Raw genomic sequence first — 21177 nt, forward strand, 5'->3', positions numbered from 1 at the left:
CATAACAAAACAAAGCAAAAAAATGAAATGAATTTTTTTTTTTCATTATAATCAATGTTATCAAAATTAAATTGTCAAATTTGTAACTCAACTTTGAATCGACGACACACATAGGTTGGTCATTGAAAAAAGTCTTCATAAAAGATTGAACTCATCTTGTAAGGGATTTTATAACAAAGATATCCCCACCTATGGTTAAGGTGGTTAGTTAGATATAGTTTGCATTCAATTATGGCCATTTGTTGCATAATTGTTATTTTCAATTGGAGTTGAGTGTAGTTAACTTTTATAGCTAGATTTCTATAGTTTTCCTGTGTCTTTCTTCATAGATAAATACATGAAGTCTCCTTTTTGTATCACCCATTTAAAGCGTTTGCTCTCCCATTTTCTTTGGCTCATCCATTCCACTTCCTTTGAACTTCGAGATGTTAGTTTCAATTATGAAAGCTTAGGTTAATTCTATTGCTCTGGAAACAAGTGCATATATGGAAGCAAAGAATAAACCATGACCATTGGCCAATCATTGAGCCAAACATGATGGTTAGGGTTGCACCCCCTCCAATATATCAGAATTTTTTCTTTTTTTTTTAAAAAAAAACCTCTATTAGCTATGTGGAATGTTCACATTGCCCATCACCTCCGCCATCTTCAGTACTGTAGCTTTGGAATGAGGATTGTATTTGTAAGGCGCCATGTGTCTAAAAGAGTTATTCTTTTATTTTATTTTTTCGGACGAGCAAAAAATTCAAGAATTAGCCTTTATTAAACTTGAGTCTGATCTAAATTAAAAATATATGACCTAGGACCTATTTATATATCAAAGACCTTTTTTCAAAGATCTAGCTTGACTACATATAGTGTTTAGAGTTCAGTCAAAATTATATATGATCTAACTTTCGTTAAAACAAGAAGAGAAAACTAAAAAAGAAATAGGACAAATGCTTCTTAAATTTGGAGTGTGCTACCCTCCTCAGCAGTAAAACAAAAAAATGTTGTAGAATTTTTTTAGTCGACCTTATCGACTACTTTCCAGTAAAGAAAAGAGTGTAGTTATCACGGGGTTATATGGCGCGTAGACTTTGGCTTATCTCGAAGTAACACTGAGCAGAAAAAACCCAGAGACGTACAGAGTCGAATTGTAAATGGCCGCAAATTCTAGGTTGCCCGCCACGTTAAGTTCTACCTCTAGCTGTAAAAAGTTAAATATAATAATATAAAAAACAACAGTTTGTCACTGCCACAAAAAAAAAAAAAAAAAAAAGTTATTGACCCACACATACACATGACTCACCCACCACCAGTGTCTGGCCAGCACAAAATGAAGTGTTCTCCTCCGTTGGCCAGAGCCAAAACCCGAAAACACCCTCCCTATTGATTTTGCATAGCCGAAGGGAAAAGGTGGAATTAGAAGAAAAAAAAAAACCCGGTTGATTAGTCAAAGCAATTTGACCGATTAATGCTAAATAGCCGGGTATCTTGGGCCTCACGTGATTCACATCACACTGTGGCATATGATTATTCAGCACACCCATCACCGTTAGATCTTGTATCATTGGTGTCGATCGCTTATGTGGAACCATATGTGCAACGTGTTTCAATCGCATGGATGCGGCGAGCCGTATTCTTTCTTTTACCTTCTCACCTCCCTTTGAGTACCGTTTTTTTTTTCTCCTAAGAAAAAAGAAAAATTAAATTTGAATATTTGATACACGAAAAAAAATTAAAATAAAAAAAATAGTGTATGTATAGTACTGACAGTATTAAATTTGATTAACTAGAATCTGATATTGTAATCCTTTCCGGTTTGGGGTGTTGGATCCTATAAAAGAGGGAAATGAGTGTTACGGACTTATGAGCAGAAACTGAACTCTTGGTTGTTGTTCTTTACCGATTCAACGTGGTAGTACCCTTGAGCCTGCAGAATCTGCACTTTTTTTGCCTTCACTTTGAATCGGGAGATATCCTTTCCATTCAAGGCCGCAACCAGAAGTTTCAACGAAAGTCTCCTCTCCCAACAAACAGCTACTACCTTCTCTTCTCAACACTATTGGAATCACCATCATCTCAATAATTCCCTTTCTCTTTCTTTTTCTCTCACACACCCCATGATGTCAAAAGTTGTTATTTTCTCTTTATTCCTATCATCAGTCCCGACCATGTCGACTCCCTTCCGTTTTTAATATTTCTTTCTTGCTTTCTCCTTCTTTTAACCTTTTTGGAAGATTTCTTTCTCCAACATAAAACCCGTGGAGTGCCTATCCTAAAGGTTTAACCTTCCCCTTCACGATTCTCTCTCCCTCTCTCCCTCTTATTCCCAAACCAAGCCCCTATTTGTGTTCATTTCGCGTCACATTAGAATAAGAAACGCAATATGGAAGACAGTATCCTATGCAAACACACAGTGCATCACACCGTTACCAAGAAACTCATCTCCCCCAAAAAATCATCCCAAACCAATTCGACGACAGAGCGCAGAATAGTGCGGATTTCATACACTGATCCAGACGCAACCGACTCCTCCAGCGACGAGGAAGGTTTCCCCTTCGTTCGCCAAAGAATGAAGCGCTATGTTAACCAGATTGAAATAGAAACCGCCGCCGCCGAAAAAGTTGTTCGGAAAAGGCCCGCCGGTGAGGCTTGCCGCCGGCCGGCGAAGCTTCACTCCGGGAAGAAGTTCCGCGGCGTCCGGCAGCGACCGTGGGGGAAATGGGCGGCGGAGATTCGGGATCCGGCGAGAAGAGTGCGTCTCTGGTTGGGAACCTACGACACCGCCGAAGAAGCTGCTATGGTTTACGACAATGCCGCTATTCGTCTTCGTGGCCCTGACGCGTTAACAAACTTCGTAACGCCGCCGAAAAGAGATTCTCCGTCTCCGTCTCCACCGCCGGCGGCGGCGGAGACTCCGGCGGAGGTTTGCGAGATGAAGGTTGTGGTCACCGAAGAAGCCTCCGGCTCCGGCTACGACTCCAGCGAGGATCATTGCCACCACAACCTCTCCTCTCCGACTTCGGTTCTCCAGTTCCGAAGCAACTCGAGCGAAGAAAATTCCGAGTCTCAGCAGAAAGCAGAACAAGTGTTGAGAGAATGCGAGGGTGAGACAGAAACGAGTTTGTTCGAGGAAACGGGTGAGTTTTTGGCGCTGGATAACATGCCTTTGCCTGCCTGGGATGACGTGTTCAATTTCGAAACGCCAGAGTACCCTCCTCTTCTGTTTCAAGAGGAGGAGAATCTGAATCTACTTCATCAGTCCCAGATGTTGGGCGAAACGGTGCAGTTTTCCTCGGAGGAAGGGTTCAGTGATGAAAGCAGTATCATGCTGGCCGACTCGCTCATAGATTTCGACAGAGCCTGCCCTTCACCATCCTCCTTGTGCCAAGTGGACGATTTCTTCCAAGACATTTTGTTTGCTTCTGATCCTCTCGTTCTGCTCTGAACACTCTTAAAACTTACTAAACTGTCATTCGTTAATCGTCAATCGTCCACTTCACGGCTTGCCCAATATTCATGGCAGATTTTTGCTTCCGGTGGTAAAAAAAAAAATGCCTAGTTTCTATTTAATTAAAATACTATATATATATATATATATATATATATATATATATATATATATATATATATAGTTTTATTTGCGTATTTATTTAGATGTTTTAGATGCTCCGTTACAAATAGCTAACGGGGGGATGAGTTGAGAACTTGTGAGCGAAGTTTTGTTTAAATTTTAGTTATATTTGTAATCTTTTTGCTTAATAAGTAGGATCGTACGTTGAGACTTGAGAATGTAATGTATATTTGTCCCTCTAATTTTTCATAAATTGCGTTCTGGTTTGAAGAAAATAAGGAAATGGTGAAGGGGCGCTGATTGCGGTCGGGCCGGTTGGGTGCGGTGAGGAGCAGCAGAGTAAGAGTTGTTTTGTTTATGACTTTTTATGTTATAATGTGAAATTGAGACTTGACTTTAATTAATTGGTTTTGGTTTGGTCTTAATGTTTTCGAAAGAAACAAAAAAAATAAAATGTTTAAAACGTTACGCAGCGCACGCGGGGCGAACAGAAAATCTTTGGAGCCATGCCGCAAAGAAAAAGGTCTAAAGAGAAAAAACGAGTGCGTGTGTGTGTATTGTATGTAGTGTGTACATCAAAAGGTGGAACTGAAGAAGAGTGTATCAATTGTCGGGATTGGACTTTTTCAGTGCACAAGAGTTGTTCAATTTTCGGTCAGGAAGAATAAAAACTGTTTAAGCTCTAAATTTTCTACAATCTTTAATCTGTTGAGCCGTTTTAATTAACTAAGCGCTAAAAATTTTATATCTTTTCATCTATTGAGCCGTTTCAATTATAATGATAACTAATTACTAATTAAGATTAAGATGTAATTACCATTTATTTCGGCAAAGATTTTAACTGCCTTCAAATTAAGTTACATTTTCGAGGACTTTGTCTTCGTTTGATATTTTGGCATGGCTCGCTATTTAAAAGTCTTGAATTAATATATTACTACTACCATTTCGTATATAAACACACAAAAAAAAGTTTCAACAAATCAAATATTGCATAAAAATGCCGAATAATTGCATTTTTTTTTTGGAAGATGAATGGTGTCGTATTTACCAATTTGAATGATTTTTTTTTAGCACAATTGAATTTGCTTTTACTTATACAAGTGCATTGCATTTAAAGTGTTTTTATAATGGTTGTTTAGTTTTATTTATTTATTTATTTCGTTTTAATGTAACACTTCTCACACAGCCGCTTCCCTGTTTAGTTTGAATTGCCTTTATTTTAAAATTGATGGTTACAAATTAATACGTTTATTTTTGTTAACACTTAACCCCCCACACAATACGGAGCGTTTCAAAGTAAGAAGTATTTCGATCTAAATAATCCTTACTGGATTATAATTCTTTCAGTCAACCCATAAAATATGCAAAGGTGGGGCTGAAAAGTCAGGTTCAACAAGCTGGCCGAAGAATGATGGAGAGGTGAATCCTGCATATAATTTTCTTCTTCTTTTTTAATTTATATCCGATTGATATGACACAAAATGAACAATGAGTTTAACTGATATGACGCAAAATCATTAATAGGACCACGGCGTATTTTTTATAAAAATTATGGCCAAAATAACAATTCAAATATTAAAAGTATGGTTAAATTTGTATGTGTTTTATATTTTTAAGAGATTATTTAATAAAAAAAACAAAGTTAATAATATTTAATCTTTTAAAAAATAGATTAATTAATTGTAAGAAGTCATAAATAATATAATGTTCTTTTAATACCTTAATTTTTAAAACATTAAAGAGTCTGTTCTTAATTTAAATATTGTCAAAAAGTAGCAATACTAATAATTTGAAGAAGAAAAAATATATAAATTCCAATATAAAAGATAAAGTGTTTTTCTGATCGTAAAAGAGATAAATTATTTATACATGCAGAGGGAGGAAAGAAAAAAACCTTGCGGTGCAGATTGTGTACCAGACAAAAGAGGAAGCTTAAAATTGACACAATTGGAGATTCCTAGTATCGCTCTTCTGTTGCTTTCAGTGGTTGAATTATTTCGTCTGCATTCACTTCATTAAACTAAAACACTATTTATATATTGCAAGGATTTCATTTTTGGAGTAGAAGAAGAATACCTCCGCTATTATACATTATTTAAATTTTAAATAATGGGCAATTTATTTAAATGTGACTATTTTTTTTTGTAAAAAAGACAATACTATTTAACAGTTTCTTAATTACTGTACAATTATCTTAATTGAAAAATCCTTAAAATAGAAGGAATAAATCTCAATAACTTAGACAAATTTAAGAGAAATTTTTTTTCTGCTGTCACCCCGTTAAAGCTGTACCTTTTGAGGTGAAAATCAAGGAAACGATTCCTAATTTAATAAATTTTCCCTGAAAAAAACTAAATATACGAGTACTATTTAATACTTCTACCTTTTTTTTTATTTGAAGGAATTTAATACCTCTACCTAAGGATTGATCATTGATATTACAGTTTAATAATCATAAAATATACTGTATGTATGTACAATATTTATTTCACCCACGAACTTACCATTATACATCTCGTTGTTGATCAATTAGTTTTGTTGACCGCACAACCATCATATGCGCTTAAACGCGCGAACTTTCTTAGATCCCCCCGAAAAAATAATATATAGTAAAGTGTTTAGCATTTTCCCTATGATTAGCCATGGAATCCTTTTTTTGCTCTCTTGCAGGAAATATCCGTTAGGGAATTTGCATCATGGATGGACAAAGATTTGATATGTTGTGGTGATGGTGCGGCCATATCGAAAATTAAGAAGTAGTAGTATCTATGTCATGGCTACAGTGGTATGCGTGGTGGGAGAGAGGCCATGTCTCGTGAGAGACTATGAGCATATAGCATAAAAGTATTTGAATTGCTTGACTATTACTCCATAACATGTGTGTGTGCGTGTAGGGGGGGAAAGAGAGAGAACAGAATCAACAGCAAAAAGGGAATAAGGGATAAGCTCCACTGAATGATTATGTTGCAACTCGGAAGCAAGATTATTAGAATTACACACATTTGTTCTCTTCAGTGATGGTCGTCATGCTACAATCCCAATTGGCGTTATCATTAGTCTCACGCGCTCTATCAGCTACTCCACTCGCGCGCACACACATCTCATGCTGCCAAAATCCATATATCTCTCTCTCAAGTCTCAAACATATATATTTTCTCTCAATTCCATTATCATAATTGTGTTTCCAACTTGATGTTTTAATTCTAGTTAACAGCATAATAATACTTTATATATCAACTGATTTAACGTGTATAATTATAAACTGATATCATTAGAGGTACTAACTACTGGCTTTACATTGATTTGTTAAGAATTGAGACCGTAAATCAATTAAAGATTTTTCATATATTAGTTTATGCCATTACACTGTGATTTTAATTATTGGGATAATTCAATAAATTGAGTGAAAATTAATAAATTATGCAGATTCGTTACAGGATCAACTTAATTAATTTAAAGGAGATACTGATAAAAATAATAATTTAAAGGAGATATTCAAATCTTTTCTTTTAATTTGGTGTTGGTGTAATTATATTTCTTAAATTTAAAATTTTATTAGAACCTAAAATAGGAAAGTCAGCGGGGCAAATATTTTCTTTTAGAAGTATTTCAATTTGATATAGTAATATCTTAAGTTATTGGCTTTTGAAATTTGATGGATGAAGTTGCCAAATGGGCTCCATATGCCCATACACACATGACAGAGTTAAAGGCATGGCTTTAGATTAGCTGGTCAAATTTACATGAGCTTGTGTTGTGTGTGGACATAATGAACCGAAAGCTCTTTCCCACCATTGCAGAAGTTGGGCTATATTTTGTGGTGATTGCCGGTTGGTAAAAGGGAAAATCATCTTGTCTTTGTATCATACATATAAGTGCATAGTTATGTGCTTGCTTTGGTGTCCCATGGCATGTGTCATATCTGGAAAATGATCACCTGCAGGTTCCCCATATGTATATTGTATCAACACATTGGTCCCTAAAGTGCAGGTTCCCCATATGTATATTGTATCAACATATTGGTCCCTAAAGTGCAGTTTGTTGATGCTACCCAACATGGAGCCACACAAACATATATGTTGCTTTCTCGATTGCAATTATTTTCTTCTTTTTTTTTTTACTAATTTCTTGCTAAGATGTTTATTTTATGTTAATTGATCTTTATAATGTCATATCATAGCTAAACAATTTATATATATTTTTGTTCTAATGATATAATTTTAAACAACTCTTAAATTACCTCCTTATATAATTATTAAATGACAAAAAAATATTTTTTTACTCATAAGCACCCGTTGCAACCAAATCTTAATTTGAAGCAATCCAATATCACATGATCACCTCTAATGATAAAAAAAGATTAATCAACCGTATTTAGGAATAAACAACTTGTTAAACAAGTAGCACTAGAGATGCTCTAATGTGTGCAACATTGCACACAATGAGAATGATTAATTACTCAATTTCATCTAATTTTATCTACTTTAGATTAAGATTTATTTATAATGTTAAGTCAATTTAATTATTAATTTTCTTATTTTAATTAATTAATTAATTCGCTTTCAATCCAAATAATAAACATCGCTCTCATTTATTAAATAGAATAATTTTCGATAGTAATATTTTTCCCTAAAAAAATAATTTCACTATCCAAATAATTAAGTGTATTTACTACCTCAACATACGTGTCGTTCATTTTTTAAGGCTTTTCTGATAAAGCGCCTACTGTACATATACCTAATCTATTTTATTTTCTTTTAAGATGTATTAGATTAGAATTTTAAAAGATTTTTTTAATATATATTTTTTGTGAATTTTAAAAATTATTTAAGAACGTTATGATTTATCATATTTATTTACAAGTATGATAGTTTAAAATTTAATAAATTTATATCATAACAATTTAAAAGATTTTATAAATTTATAAGATTTAAAAGAATTCTGTAAATTTTTTAAAAATATATTCAAAATTCTAACATATAGTGAAAAAAGTTATAAGAAGATGAGGTTTGGATAAAAAAAAAGAAGTAAAATCAATATAATTTTTTTAATTTTTTCATAGCTAAATTACTTTTAACTTTAAGTCTTCTTATACTAATCTTTTTTGTAACAACATTTTCTCATTGTTACTTTTAGATTTGAATAATAAATTTAAAATTATACATTGATTTTCTGAAGAATAAAAAATTAATTAATTACTACAATTATTTCATGTTAAATTTAATGATATGTTTAAATTGAATGCAATAATAAACATATATTAGAAGAGAGTGAAAATTTGTAGGAGGATTACTCAGTTATTTATCGAAGAACAAATTAAGGACGACAATCACGAAATTATTGCATGAGCAGTTGATGGACATAGTCAATATAAGAAAAATATGATTAGTTTTGACACATAAGATAAACATTAATTTAATTTAAAAAGCAAATAGAAAAATGCAAAGGAGAGAAGTATATTTGACATTTTTTAGTTCCAAAAGAATAGAAGAAATATATATGACACACATCTTTAAGAATATTTTTTTTGGCAATTGTTTCTTATCTCTCTCAATTGAGTAAATCTCATTTTTGTGTTGGATAATGAAGAGAGAATAAGGTATGTGTGGTGAGAAAAAATAGAGTCTGAAGACTAGTAGAAAAAAAAAGAGTCTAACAAAATTTCAAGGTATGTGTGTTTTATATTAAAAAGTAATATGAAATCTATTAAAATCTATCTTAAAAAATAGTCCATCGAAATTTGTATATTTTTTAATATGAAAAGACTTTTTTAAGTTATAAGTAATCCTAATTGAATACCACCAAATTTTGTTAATCACATTTCTTAAAAAATCCTAAAAATGTTAATTGAATATCATAAGACTTATTTATACCATTCAAAAATTTTAATTAAATATTACTAAATTTTTTATAAAAAAGTCTTTTAAAATCCTTTAGAATATACTTTTAATTAAGCCAAAATTTTACTACTCATCCGTCAAAGTATAAACTTGTCAAGCATAATAAAATATACATGAATAAAAACAATCTATTTAGTGGAAGAACTCGTATTTCATTTTCATTGTCTATAAAATTTTCTTAGACCAACAAAAAACATACACCACAAACAAGATTAATCTCTTCCATAATAGATTAAGGGTTTCTCACATAGAAAAGAAATATTTGTAATAACTTCCATGCGTCATATGCTTCACGAAGTATTCAAAATCTTTAGCAATAACGTACGTATTATTCATTTACTTTTTATTCCCCACAAACAAGAAATATAATGCATGTTAAAAAACAATGAATATATTGTTTAATAATTAGGGAGTTCAGTGTACGTCTGTTGCGACTTAAAGTATATTTATTGCTCCTTTTAAAAAAAGTATATATTTTTTTGAAAGAAAAAAGTATGTGTATTGAGACTCTTATTTAACTAAATTTTATATAATCTTTTATAAATTATTTTGATCATGAAACTAAAATCATATTTTAAATAAAAAGCGAATAAGAGTGATAATAATAAATTATCAATAATTTTCTTTACATTTTTTAGTATTTATTTATAATATTTGATGAAATCTGATTATGTAAGCTCATCAAATAAAGCGAGTGAGTTCAATTATTTAATAAAAATCAAATTAAATTATATTCATATATATATATATATATATATATATATATATATATATATATATATATATATATATTATAACATTAAATAATATCAGACTTTGTTAATTAGTGTCCTTCTTTTATATTTGTCACGTTTTATATGAATGTCGCCTTCAGAATTGAATCCTTCACCAGAACAACTACACTACACTATTCATAACTATCCTAACAAAATCTTTTCTGGTATGCGTAGCTATAAAAGTAGGCATAAATTGGTGATAAGACTAAAGTCAGTGAAATATTTTAAATGTTTTTATTTTTCAATTAAAATTAATTTCACCTAATAATTATCAAAAATAAATGTTTTTAAGAGTAGCATAAATAAGTTTAACATTGGTTATTATGGTAAAAATTACAATTTTAATTAGAGAAAAATGCCAGCATCATCCAAGAGAATATAAACTCACATAATTCTAATCATTTCACTTTGCTGGCAAAAACATTGAGGGGTAGATTTATGAATTTTCAAAATTAAAACAAATTATGCGAGTTTTTAAAAAAATCACGAAACATTATTTTTATTTTACCATCTATACAAGTAAATCCTACAAAATGAACTGACATACCATTTCTTATTTAGAAGGGATCGATATTTAATTAAGTCTCATGAATATTTTAATTTTAACCATTTATCATAATATCAACTAATTAATATCCATTCTCACTCTCATATGAAAAATAGTTCTTTAATATCTACATCTCAGAAAATATGTAAGTCTAAGAATGCAACTATAGTTTTGGAAGGTTGTGATCGTTGAGATTGTACTTGTCCGTAATATTTTATCTGAAACTACATTAGTTTGTTGATAAAAGAAAAACATTAGTTAGATATTTTATTAAAATTATTTTTTTGGATCATTATATTACTGTATAAAATATTTAATTTTTGTTTGAAAAAATGACTGATTACACTTATAGTAAAATTTGTCCTTTTCAACCATATGTGTTTGGTTTCTAGTTAGAAACCTCTCAACATCCGTTGAACGGAAAAGTCATACATATTTGCTTCTCATTTTTATATTTAGAAAGTGAAAATTTTATTTGCACCGACGTAGATGAGTTTTTAAACAAATACTAAGTCATTCGGAGTTAATTTTAGAATATAAATAAAACTAGAAATAAACCATAATATAAGCTCAATTTAAATTCAAAACTTATACCTCACATGATTTCCATTTGATTGTATTAGGAATGAAAGAAATGGAAGATAGATGAAAAATAGTTTTAGGATTCATTCATTCATTCAAAGTATTACAAAATTGATGTATTTATACAAAGATAAAAAATAATTAACTTGAGTAACCAACACTAACTTACTCAAATAACTTTTAATAACTAACTAAATTAATTTTATGTCTAATACCCCCACAAGCTGGAATGTGTTGAAAAACACTTCTAACTTTGGAGAATACAATACATCAACCTTAAAGAAGAAAGAGAAAAAAAAAAGAAAAGAAAAATATGAAAACATGAAATATAACGAAACATGTCAGAAAGACATTGGTCAAAATAAAAACTTCGAGAAATCTTTGACTGCTTCCAAGAGTCCAAAGCAAGCATCAAAGCTTGTTGGCAAAAACTTTGGTGATGAAGGATAAGAAATTGTAACCGACACGCTCGAAGAGGTACCACAATGCGGTGGCATAAACGAGTACTGCAACCGCTCCACTCCAATTCATCCACAACACCACATCAACAGAGAACACGATGAAAGGATGAGAAACTAAAGCAATGCCAAGATTGTCAGAAGAATGAAGGGGTTAGAATCATCAATGACAGTCATGGCCATGAGAGAAAAAAAGAAAAAAAAAAGAAAAGAATCAACCAAACATCCGAAAGGTCCCCTTAAAAAATGATTTATAAGGGGGTGGTTTATTCAGTTATATAAGAACTTAATCATCAATAACATCCATGGTCATGAGAGAAAAAAAAGAACCAACCAGGCATCCGAAAGGTCCCCTTAAAAAAACCGATGTATAAGGGTGTGGTCTACCCAGTTATACAAGAACTTAATCATCAATGACATCCATGGTCATGAGAGAAAAAAAAGAACCAACCAGGCATCCGAAAGGTCCCCTTAAAAAAAACGATGCATAAGGGGGTGGCCTACCCAGTTATATAAGAACTTAATCATCAATGACATCCATGACCATGAGAGAGAAAAAAAGGAACCAACTAGGCATCCGAAAGGTCCCCTTAAAAAATGATTCATAAGGGGGTGGCCTACCTAGTTATATAAGAACTTAATCATCAATGACATCCATGGACATGAGAGAAAAAAAAGAACCAACCAGGCATCCGAAAGGTCCCCTTAAAAAACGATTTATAAAGGGGTGGTTTACCCAGTTATATAAGAACTGAATCATCCTCGTGAACCACCTGATGTGGGACTTGCAACACGTCCCCTCGAGTCAGGGCTCGACGCCACAAAGCGAGGGCTAGCAGCACTATCCACACCACTGGACAGAACCATAAATAGCTTCAATAGGAAGCAAGAGACACGGAAGCAAAAACTTCTGATACCATATTAAGAATGAAAGAAATGAAAGATAGATGAAAAATAGTTTTAGGATTCATTCAATTCATTCATTCATTCAAAGTATTACAAAATTGATATATTTATACAAAGATAAAAAATAACTAACTTGAGTAATCAACACTAACTTACTCAAATAACTTATAATAACAAACTAAATTAATTTTATGTCTAATAGATTGTATACTACTCTGATGAACAAACCCATAAATTTCTATTGCGTCAAATAAAGAATGAACTATCACATGATAGTAAAGAGACTAATTTTTAAAATGAAAATCATGAATAGGCAAAAATAAAAATAAAACCGAAGTTTAAAACTTATGAAAATATCAATAAAGTTTGTTTAAAATTATAGTTTGTTTTTATTGTGATGGAAAGCTGTCGGCTAGACTGATATGCACTTGACACATATGAATAAGAAGATCATAATGTAATAAATAAATAACGAAATGCAGAAGGTGTACACATCAGTCATAGAGCCAGGTAGCTAGCCATAGAGACACAATATTATGCATGTTGAAAGCAAGTCACCGTATTAGTATTGCCCTCCAGCACTCTGTCGCTACTACTATTCATTAGCTTCAGGCATGGTTGGGGAAAAGGACCTGTTCCAAATAATTACTTCATGATTGCAACAGCTTATGGGAAGTTTAAATATTACTTTTTTTGCAGTTACGCGGTTTATTTAAGTATTTAATGCAATATTGTTACTACCATTTTTACTTGTCAAAGATTCCTGCTGATATCTTATTTCACTTGCGATTTAAATATATTTAGAAGTTACTTTAATTTACTCTGGGTTCAGTTCACCAAATTTTTAACATCTGTTTCATTGATAGCCCTACTGCCACAGCCCATAGGCTGGTTCTATTATGTTGTAGAAGTTGGGCCAATTATTATTACATTTTTGTCGAAGAGGTTTGCAAAATAATAGTAATAAAATGAACCCGGACGGAGTAGGTGATACATTAATTTGTTGCCAACCTTTTATTCCTAACTACAGTTACTTGCCACTGTCCATATACACAAAGATGATAATAACTTCAACAATAATAAAAATAAAAATGTTACATACTAAATTACATGAAAGAAATTGGACAATAGGTTTGCTTTCGTTAATATAAAATTCTGTTAGCAAAAACTTAAATTATTAGTATAGACATTATAGTTATACATTAAATAATTAGAATGTCTAACACATTTTGGTTTGGTCTTTGGTTAACACATTTCCACTTTGTGTGTAATTCACGGAATGGCTTCACAGTCTAATTTGATTAACTGACAAGATAATGTTCTTGACTCTTATATACTAAATTTGAGCATGGCATGAATGCAGGTCGTGTTCAATTACTTTGCGCACGCATGCTAGTAAGTAATAAAATAAACATGATTAACTTGAAAACAAATGAAAAGATGCATTATCTTCAGGTTACCATCACTAATTTGGTTTAATTCGAGAGCCACTTTTATCTTCTTTGTTGGGTTCCGTTTGAGGCAGCAATGATGAGTATTTGAAATTTGGGAAAGGTAACAAAAAAAGATTTACCTGAAAAAATACAGTATTTGAAGGAAGGCAACAACTTATTGTCGGTCATTTAACAGCTAGCATAGTACTTGGCACATTGTAAGCTAGTAGTAACTTTAAAGCCATCACAAACTTTTGGTTAAGCAACAAATGTAACAGAAAATCCAAAGGCTACATTAAATGTGTCTTTTGGCAGGTGCTAAATTTTGCCACAACAATAAACAAATTAAGGCACAGAGTCACAAGAGGGACGAGCAGTGTATGTACAGCGTTCAGTTTGAACTTTCTGCTGTTTTCTTTTCGATAGCGGGGACAATATATATTGTTGATTGTGATAAACTACAAGAGACAATAGCAAGGAATTTTTATGTTAATTTGATTCAATTTAAGGTTTGTAACTTGAACGGACCAATATCTATTAGTTTGTAAGAAATTAATTTGAAAACAAAAAAATGAAGATAGAGCCATTCAAACAACTTTCATTTTTTTGTTATCCTAATATAAGTCATGTAGGTTACTTGTTTGTGAAAAGAAAATATTGTGCGGCATTGACAAGTAGGAGTAGAAATTAACAAGTTAGAAAGGGTGGGTATGTACAGTATACGAAGTATTGATAATGCTAGATCTCGGAATTTATTAGCATTTAGAAATCTACGTTTGTCAGAGAAAATAAGATGATTCTGTATGGGAAATGGGAAGCCACTTGTTGGGGTTGAGGACAAGTCACGGCTAATGGTTTCAGGCTTTTTATCTTATGTAAATACTAAAAGAAAAGACTTCGAAATCTCTCCAACTTGCATACTCTGCGACACAGTTTAGCAGTGGGCTACTTCTATTTAATGAACAAAAACATTGTGCAGCTTTGATTTACCACAGCTAGCGTAGCTTGCCCTGTGCTTGTTACAATGCTTGGTCCCCCCCACGTCTTGTTCATTCATCCAAGTTATATGTGTGTTAAGCATAATACATTTAACTCTTCAACCATCACAGTGTTTTTACTTCAATCTTTTTTTTTTTTTGGTCTAGTCTGCACCATAAATTTCTCTTTTCAAATATTTTACTATATTTTTTTTTTGTGAATCTAGCTATGTATCATTCTTTTTTTGTTATACGGATGACATAAGTCGAGCTAAATATAGTTTACTGTGTTTTAAGTAAAAATAAATATAGTTAATATTTTTCTTGAGAAAAAGAAACAAAACCTGAATCCAAGCAAGGGAAGATAAATTTTCAAAGATTTACAAAAAAAATCTTTGATTGATATTGCGGTTGGTGAAGTGAAGGCCCACCAATCCCTGTCTGCGCCTTTAAAGAGTGTACATATAATTAGCACGCAAATCGTTTGTGGCCATTTACCTTTTCTATCATTATAATTAAAAAATAATATTTCAAAAAAATAACATTTTAGGCGAATTTAATATCAAGGCCTGTTTCGTTAGAGAAAAACATTATGAAAATTTGTAAATAATCTTACATTGTTATAACTAATTAAGAAAACGTTATTTTATTTTCTATTTTAGAAATATGTATAAAACATAGTAAAAATATTTTATAGAGTTATTAATACTCTAAGTCTAAGCATCAATTCTTAAACATAAGGGTGATTTAAGAACATGTTTGAATTGTCGTTTGAGACACCAAAAATTCATTTGTGTGTTCCAATGCATAAAAAGGAGAAGTAAAAACAGCCTTAGATAAAAAAAAATAAAAAAAATTGTGTTGCATTCAACTAAACACACTAAATCTCAACCTTATATTGGAGCCCCCACTGAACCCGAACCGTTGATCATTCATTTCATGTTTCACAAATACAAATACAATCAATGTCCAGTGTCCATACCACCAACACATACCAAACTGTATGATAGGGTATGATTCATGAATACGATGGATGCATGCATCATTAGTGCAAAAACTAAACTCCTCTTCAAACATTTACACTGTCCCAACCACGTGTCCCTCGTACGGACACCTATGCAACTCTGACTTATGCTACCCCTGGGGCCCACAAAATCAGCTCCGTCGATGACCGTCACATGTTCTGAATCAGATTTCTTTCCCTTTGTTTTCAGTATATTTTCTTTCTTTATCATGGTAGTAATTTAAATTTGAAATCTTAGATGATGATAAAATGAGAAATGGCAAGACAAAGCGGTTTGGCCAGCATGTGAAATGCATATGGCGTTTCTCTGCGCCCAAACTCATTCTGTCTTCCAATTTTATTACCCTTTTTTTATCATTCCGGAATGTCTACGTGGCAATCATGAGGGTTTGTCAGCATGCTCATCAGCAAACACGTGGAATAGTCATAACCCTGTTACTTACCTTTCCTTTTCCTCCTTTTTTCTTTATAACTATTTTGGCAACTGATCTTTAGATTAATAATTTAGAAATTGATATTATCATATTCTGAACTGTTCTCTAGACTCATCTTCATCAACAAATTGATCTTCTTCTATTCGGCATATCGAGCTTCTCTGGGTGGTGAAAATCATATCTATTAAGTTACTTCCACGTCCAAATCATTAAATAAATAATAGAGTTAGAAAATGAATTATATGTTGTGTATCCTCTTATTTATAATGATGATTTATAACGGTCATTGGGATATGTGATTACCTAATTAATGGACGAATAGACGATTCAGTGATTAATATCCACCGATAAGGTTTAGACATAAATTGACAAATAAGTTTGTTTCTTAAAAATTGTAATAACATTAGAGTAAATAATATAAGGATGCACAATTTAAAAGAATTTTATAATGGATGAAATTTAACGTGTAAAATAAAAGAGTGTGCCAAAAGAAATCTAGTAATTATTTAAACATTTCCATGAGAATAAATTTTAATTTACAAATTATGAGTATGAACAGAATTTTAGTGTTTACACCAATATGAGTTTTTACTTGTATTTTATTTGTCAGCTACAATATTAAAAAACTGCCACTTTATCCACCAACATAATAAAAGTTATATGATTTTAGCGAGAGAGTTTGTTAATCTCCAACTACTTTGCATTTCTGCCGAAAACACAATCTTTAAAGCCCCTTTGGAGATCATAAAAGCATTAGATGACTAATGAAAGACTATAACAAATTAAAGGCGCAAGACAAAAAATTAAAATGAGAGCAAGAGAATGTTGAAAAAGAGTTGGACAAAGGAGGAATGTTTGTTGTTGTCTAATGTGGATCATATCTTAATGCCGGATTCAGTTAGGAGAATTTCTTCGATGCACAAGGTTTGATTGTGTTCTAATTATGTTTATCCAATGGGAAATCACAATGAAGTGTTTAGATGTACGTGAATATATGTTATCAGGCTAATTATGTGGTCCAAATCGATTACTTGGTTGTTTTGCATTCTACTTCCTAATTGTTATTTATTTTAATTTTTTTGGCCATCGCCTCTTAGTTCGCAAGCTGGTCGAATAATTAAAAAGGCAAAGTCAAAAAGTTCCAAAGAAAAGGAGAAAAGGAAAAGTCGAAAACTTTCCGACATTCCTTTCATCAAGTTGTTGCATGGTTAACACATGAAATCACGTATTGACTCTTAGCTTGTTTAGTTAATTAACGGTTGGTCAAACAGTTAAACATGCACGTGATAAGAGAAATGATACATGTATATACAAATATCTTTAGAAAATTATTGCTCAATATATTAGAAAAATCTTTAGTATTTAAGAGTATTTTTTTAAATGAAAAAAGTGTAAGATAAAAAAGGAGAGTCCATTTCAAGGTTATGTCAGACTGTTAATTTTAGTATAAAAATATTATAGTAAAAATAGAAATGATCTTTTTTTACACAAAAATTAGAAATGATCTACTAATAGAGCTTTTTTTATTTTAACCTTAATCATACAATTGAGAAAATCAAAGAGTCTAGATGAATTGATTTACAAAATCTACATATGTTCGATTTGTATGAATTAAAAAAATCCTAATCCTAAAACTCACCAAAAAAAAATCCTAATTTTGCCTAAAAAAATCCTAATTGAGCCACTCATTGATCAGTTACCGTTCTTGTTAACCATGATTTTATTACATTAGAGGGTAGTACCTTTTTTACTTCATAAAACAAAAACAAAAAAGTGATTGAAATTTCTTAAGTTGGGCATACAGTAAGGCAGTCAATCTTGTTATATATATGAAGATTATGTGAGATTTGTGAAAATCTTTTTCGCTACACCTACAACTACTCTACATATATATGATGAATTAATTGATGATGGAGAATTAAAAAAAAAAATAAAAAAATCGGGTCATTGTCTATTGAGACGTCAACATCTCTGTTATCAGGAAGGGGATTGTGGTTCGAAATTGGCCCATTTGCCTCGCAACCCATACGTCTTTTTTATGGTCCAGCCGTAATAATGTGTTAAAGAGTTATCCATTTATACAGGCCGAGAAAAACAAGGCCCGAATTCCTTTGAAATCCAGAATCCGGGCTCAATATTTTTTTTGTACAACCGTAATGTATTATATTAAAATTTCAGGAATTACTTCCTACACACATGTTTCGCTTGCTGCACCCTACAAGAATCATTTAAGGTTGTGATTGAACACAATTGCCCTTCATTCCGTTTGTACTCAGCACTCCCTTTCAACCCTACCATCTCTTCTGCCGCAGCTTTGCCATGCTACCATTGACGATGACAACATCCCGTCTGCGGCATAGTTCCACAACTAGGGATGCTAAAAAAACTAGTTTTAAAAAAATATTAACAACTAAAGTAATTATAAAATTATAACCAATTTTATAGTTATGGGTATTTAGAATGACTTATTTTTATTTAAAAAATATTTATAATTATAAAAATATAACTAGTTTTATAAAAAATATATTATTTCAAATAACTTATTTTTATTCATTCATAACTAGTATGTAATTGATTTTAGATATAACTTGTTATATATATAATTGGTTATATAACTAATATATTCATAACTAGTCACATATCCATATTTTTTAAATTAATTATGATTATAATTATAATACCCACTTATAATTTAGTTATTTATTAGGTACGGTTATAGTTATATAAATACCTAAATCATGAGCACCCCTATCCACAGCCTCCTCCACAGTTATCTAGTCCATGGGGAGCACAAGTATGAGTCCACTATCATTTAGCATATTCCCGTTTCCAAACCCTTGTTGCAAGCTTGAACCGGTGTTCTAGCAATTGTTTTGAATTTTGACATCTACCCCTTGTTTCATACATCATTGAGAAGTAACTCTCCATGTTACTGAACATCCAAGCATTTATTGCAAATTTGTCCATAAAGAGAAGCAATTCATGCATTTTTATACATTTTGGAATGTATCTTTTCCAAAAATCAAAATCCGCAATATTGAAATATGTAATTCAAAAATACCAATATATATATATTCAAGCATAGTTATTCCAAAAACTTGTTATCATTCTTCCGAATAAAATAACCTGAAATGGTTGTTGATTACCGGATTATTCAATCCATAACACTATCATCAAACTTTCAAAATAACTATTCCAAAAATATGTTGTTAGCAAGCTTTTAGAATAGTTATTCATGGGGTGTGAAGAATTAATTTGGAGGCTAAGACAGTGGAGCTGTGCACAAATGAAACACAATGAAAGAAGCTTCAAAGTAGATTCATGGGGCATGAAGAATTAGGAGAGAGAGAGAGAGAGAGAGAAAGAAAGAATTTATATTAAGAGAAGGAGTATTTTGGAGATATTTGAATATTTAGGGGTGTAGTAAGCAATAAAAGAGGTGCAGAAATAAAAGCCTAAAAGTTCTCCCTTTTGTGGAGCCCTTGAAACTGAGGTCTGAGTTGGTTTGTAAACCATGAGATTTGTGGATAGACTACTAACATTTATTGTAGTTATTACTAGAGAAATGATAATCCATGGTATGTTTTTATCTTAAAACCTCTGGGTTGTTGTGTTGACCTTAAAATAAAGTACTTTGTTTTTATATAAAGTTGATTAGCATTTGTTGGACTACGTTACATTAGTATGTATCTCGTCCTTGTAGCAAAATTCATTTTAAGGACTTTGTGCCCACTTGATTTTATCTTGGTTTTATAAAAAAAGAATTTGTAAAACACAATTTGACGATGTTCTTGTATTTTACATGTTATCTTTACAATGCAATTGACATTTAAGTTCTTAAATTTAAAGTAAACCCAAATTCATGGTAAATTAGCCTATTATCCCTGATCAAGTCCTATTCCGTTAAGTGAAATGAATAAAAAACAAACATTATATTTAAGAACCAATACATATACAGGTGTTCAAGATCTCATTTCTAAGAATCAAGATTAAGTGACTCAAAATCTATTTTTACCCAATGAAGTTCGAGCCACAACTCACTTATAATCAAGAGTAGTGCTAATTAGTACAAATATTGCTAACATGAATTGATACAAATTCAAAAACAACCCATCAAAGTAATTGTCTTACCATTCAGGTATCTAGTGAATCCTTAGCATTCGTGTTATAATTTTTCGTACTAATTGTCATTCTCCTTTAATTAATGATCAATTCAAAGAAAGCATTAAGTAGAAATAGAAACTCAAATTATATGAAATTAAAGTGAGATTTCATGGAAGAATATTAAACAATAATTGAATAAAATTTCATCCTAATCTAATTTAGAAATACATGATGGCATATTGGCATAGATGAAAATCAAGAAAATAAGAAATAAAAGAGAAGGTTTATGTTTAGCCATAGTATTTCAGGATTGTTCACCTTAATACACATACATACATACAAAGACATAGGAAAATAAAAATAATAGAAAATGAGATGGTAAGTGGCGCCTTATGACGGTGACGCAATAGAAAGCTCTAGAAGAATGCAAAGCCATTTCCATTTCTATATTTGTTAACAGCAACAAGAAAGAGAGAG

The 21177-nt window shown here is 31.5% G+C and overlaps 1 protein-coding gene across 1 annotated transcript; it reads left to right on the forward strand.

Moving 5' to 3' along the window:
* Positions 1-1804: 1804 nt before the first annotated feature.
* On the forward strand, positions 1805-3782 carry LOC114415515 (pathogenesis-related genes transcriptional activator PTI6-like). The gene has a single exon (XM_028380240.1). It carries the CDS (start codon positions 2372-2374, stop codon positions 3431-3433), a length of 1062 nt encoding a protein of 353 aa, XP_028236041.1. The 5' UTR covers positions 1805-2371; the 3' UTR covers positions 3434-3782.
* The last annotated feature ends 17395 nt before the right edge of the window (positions 3783-21177 follow it).

This window comes from Glycine soja, chromosome 6 (genome assembly GCF_004193775.1).
Source record: "Glycine soja cultivar W05 chromosome 6, ASM419377v2, whole genome shotgun sequence".
NCBI lineage: Eukaryota > Viridiplantae > Streptophyta > Magnoliopsida > Fabales > Fabaceae > Glycine > Glycine soja.

Bases quoted from the DNA above. Each gene is read 5' to 3' on its own strand.
- LOC114415515 (XM_028380240.1), top strand. From the start codon at position 2,372: ATGGAAGACAGTATCCTATGCAAACACACAGTGCATCACACCGTTACC.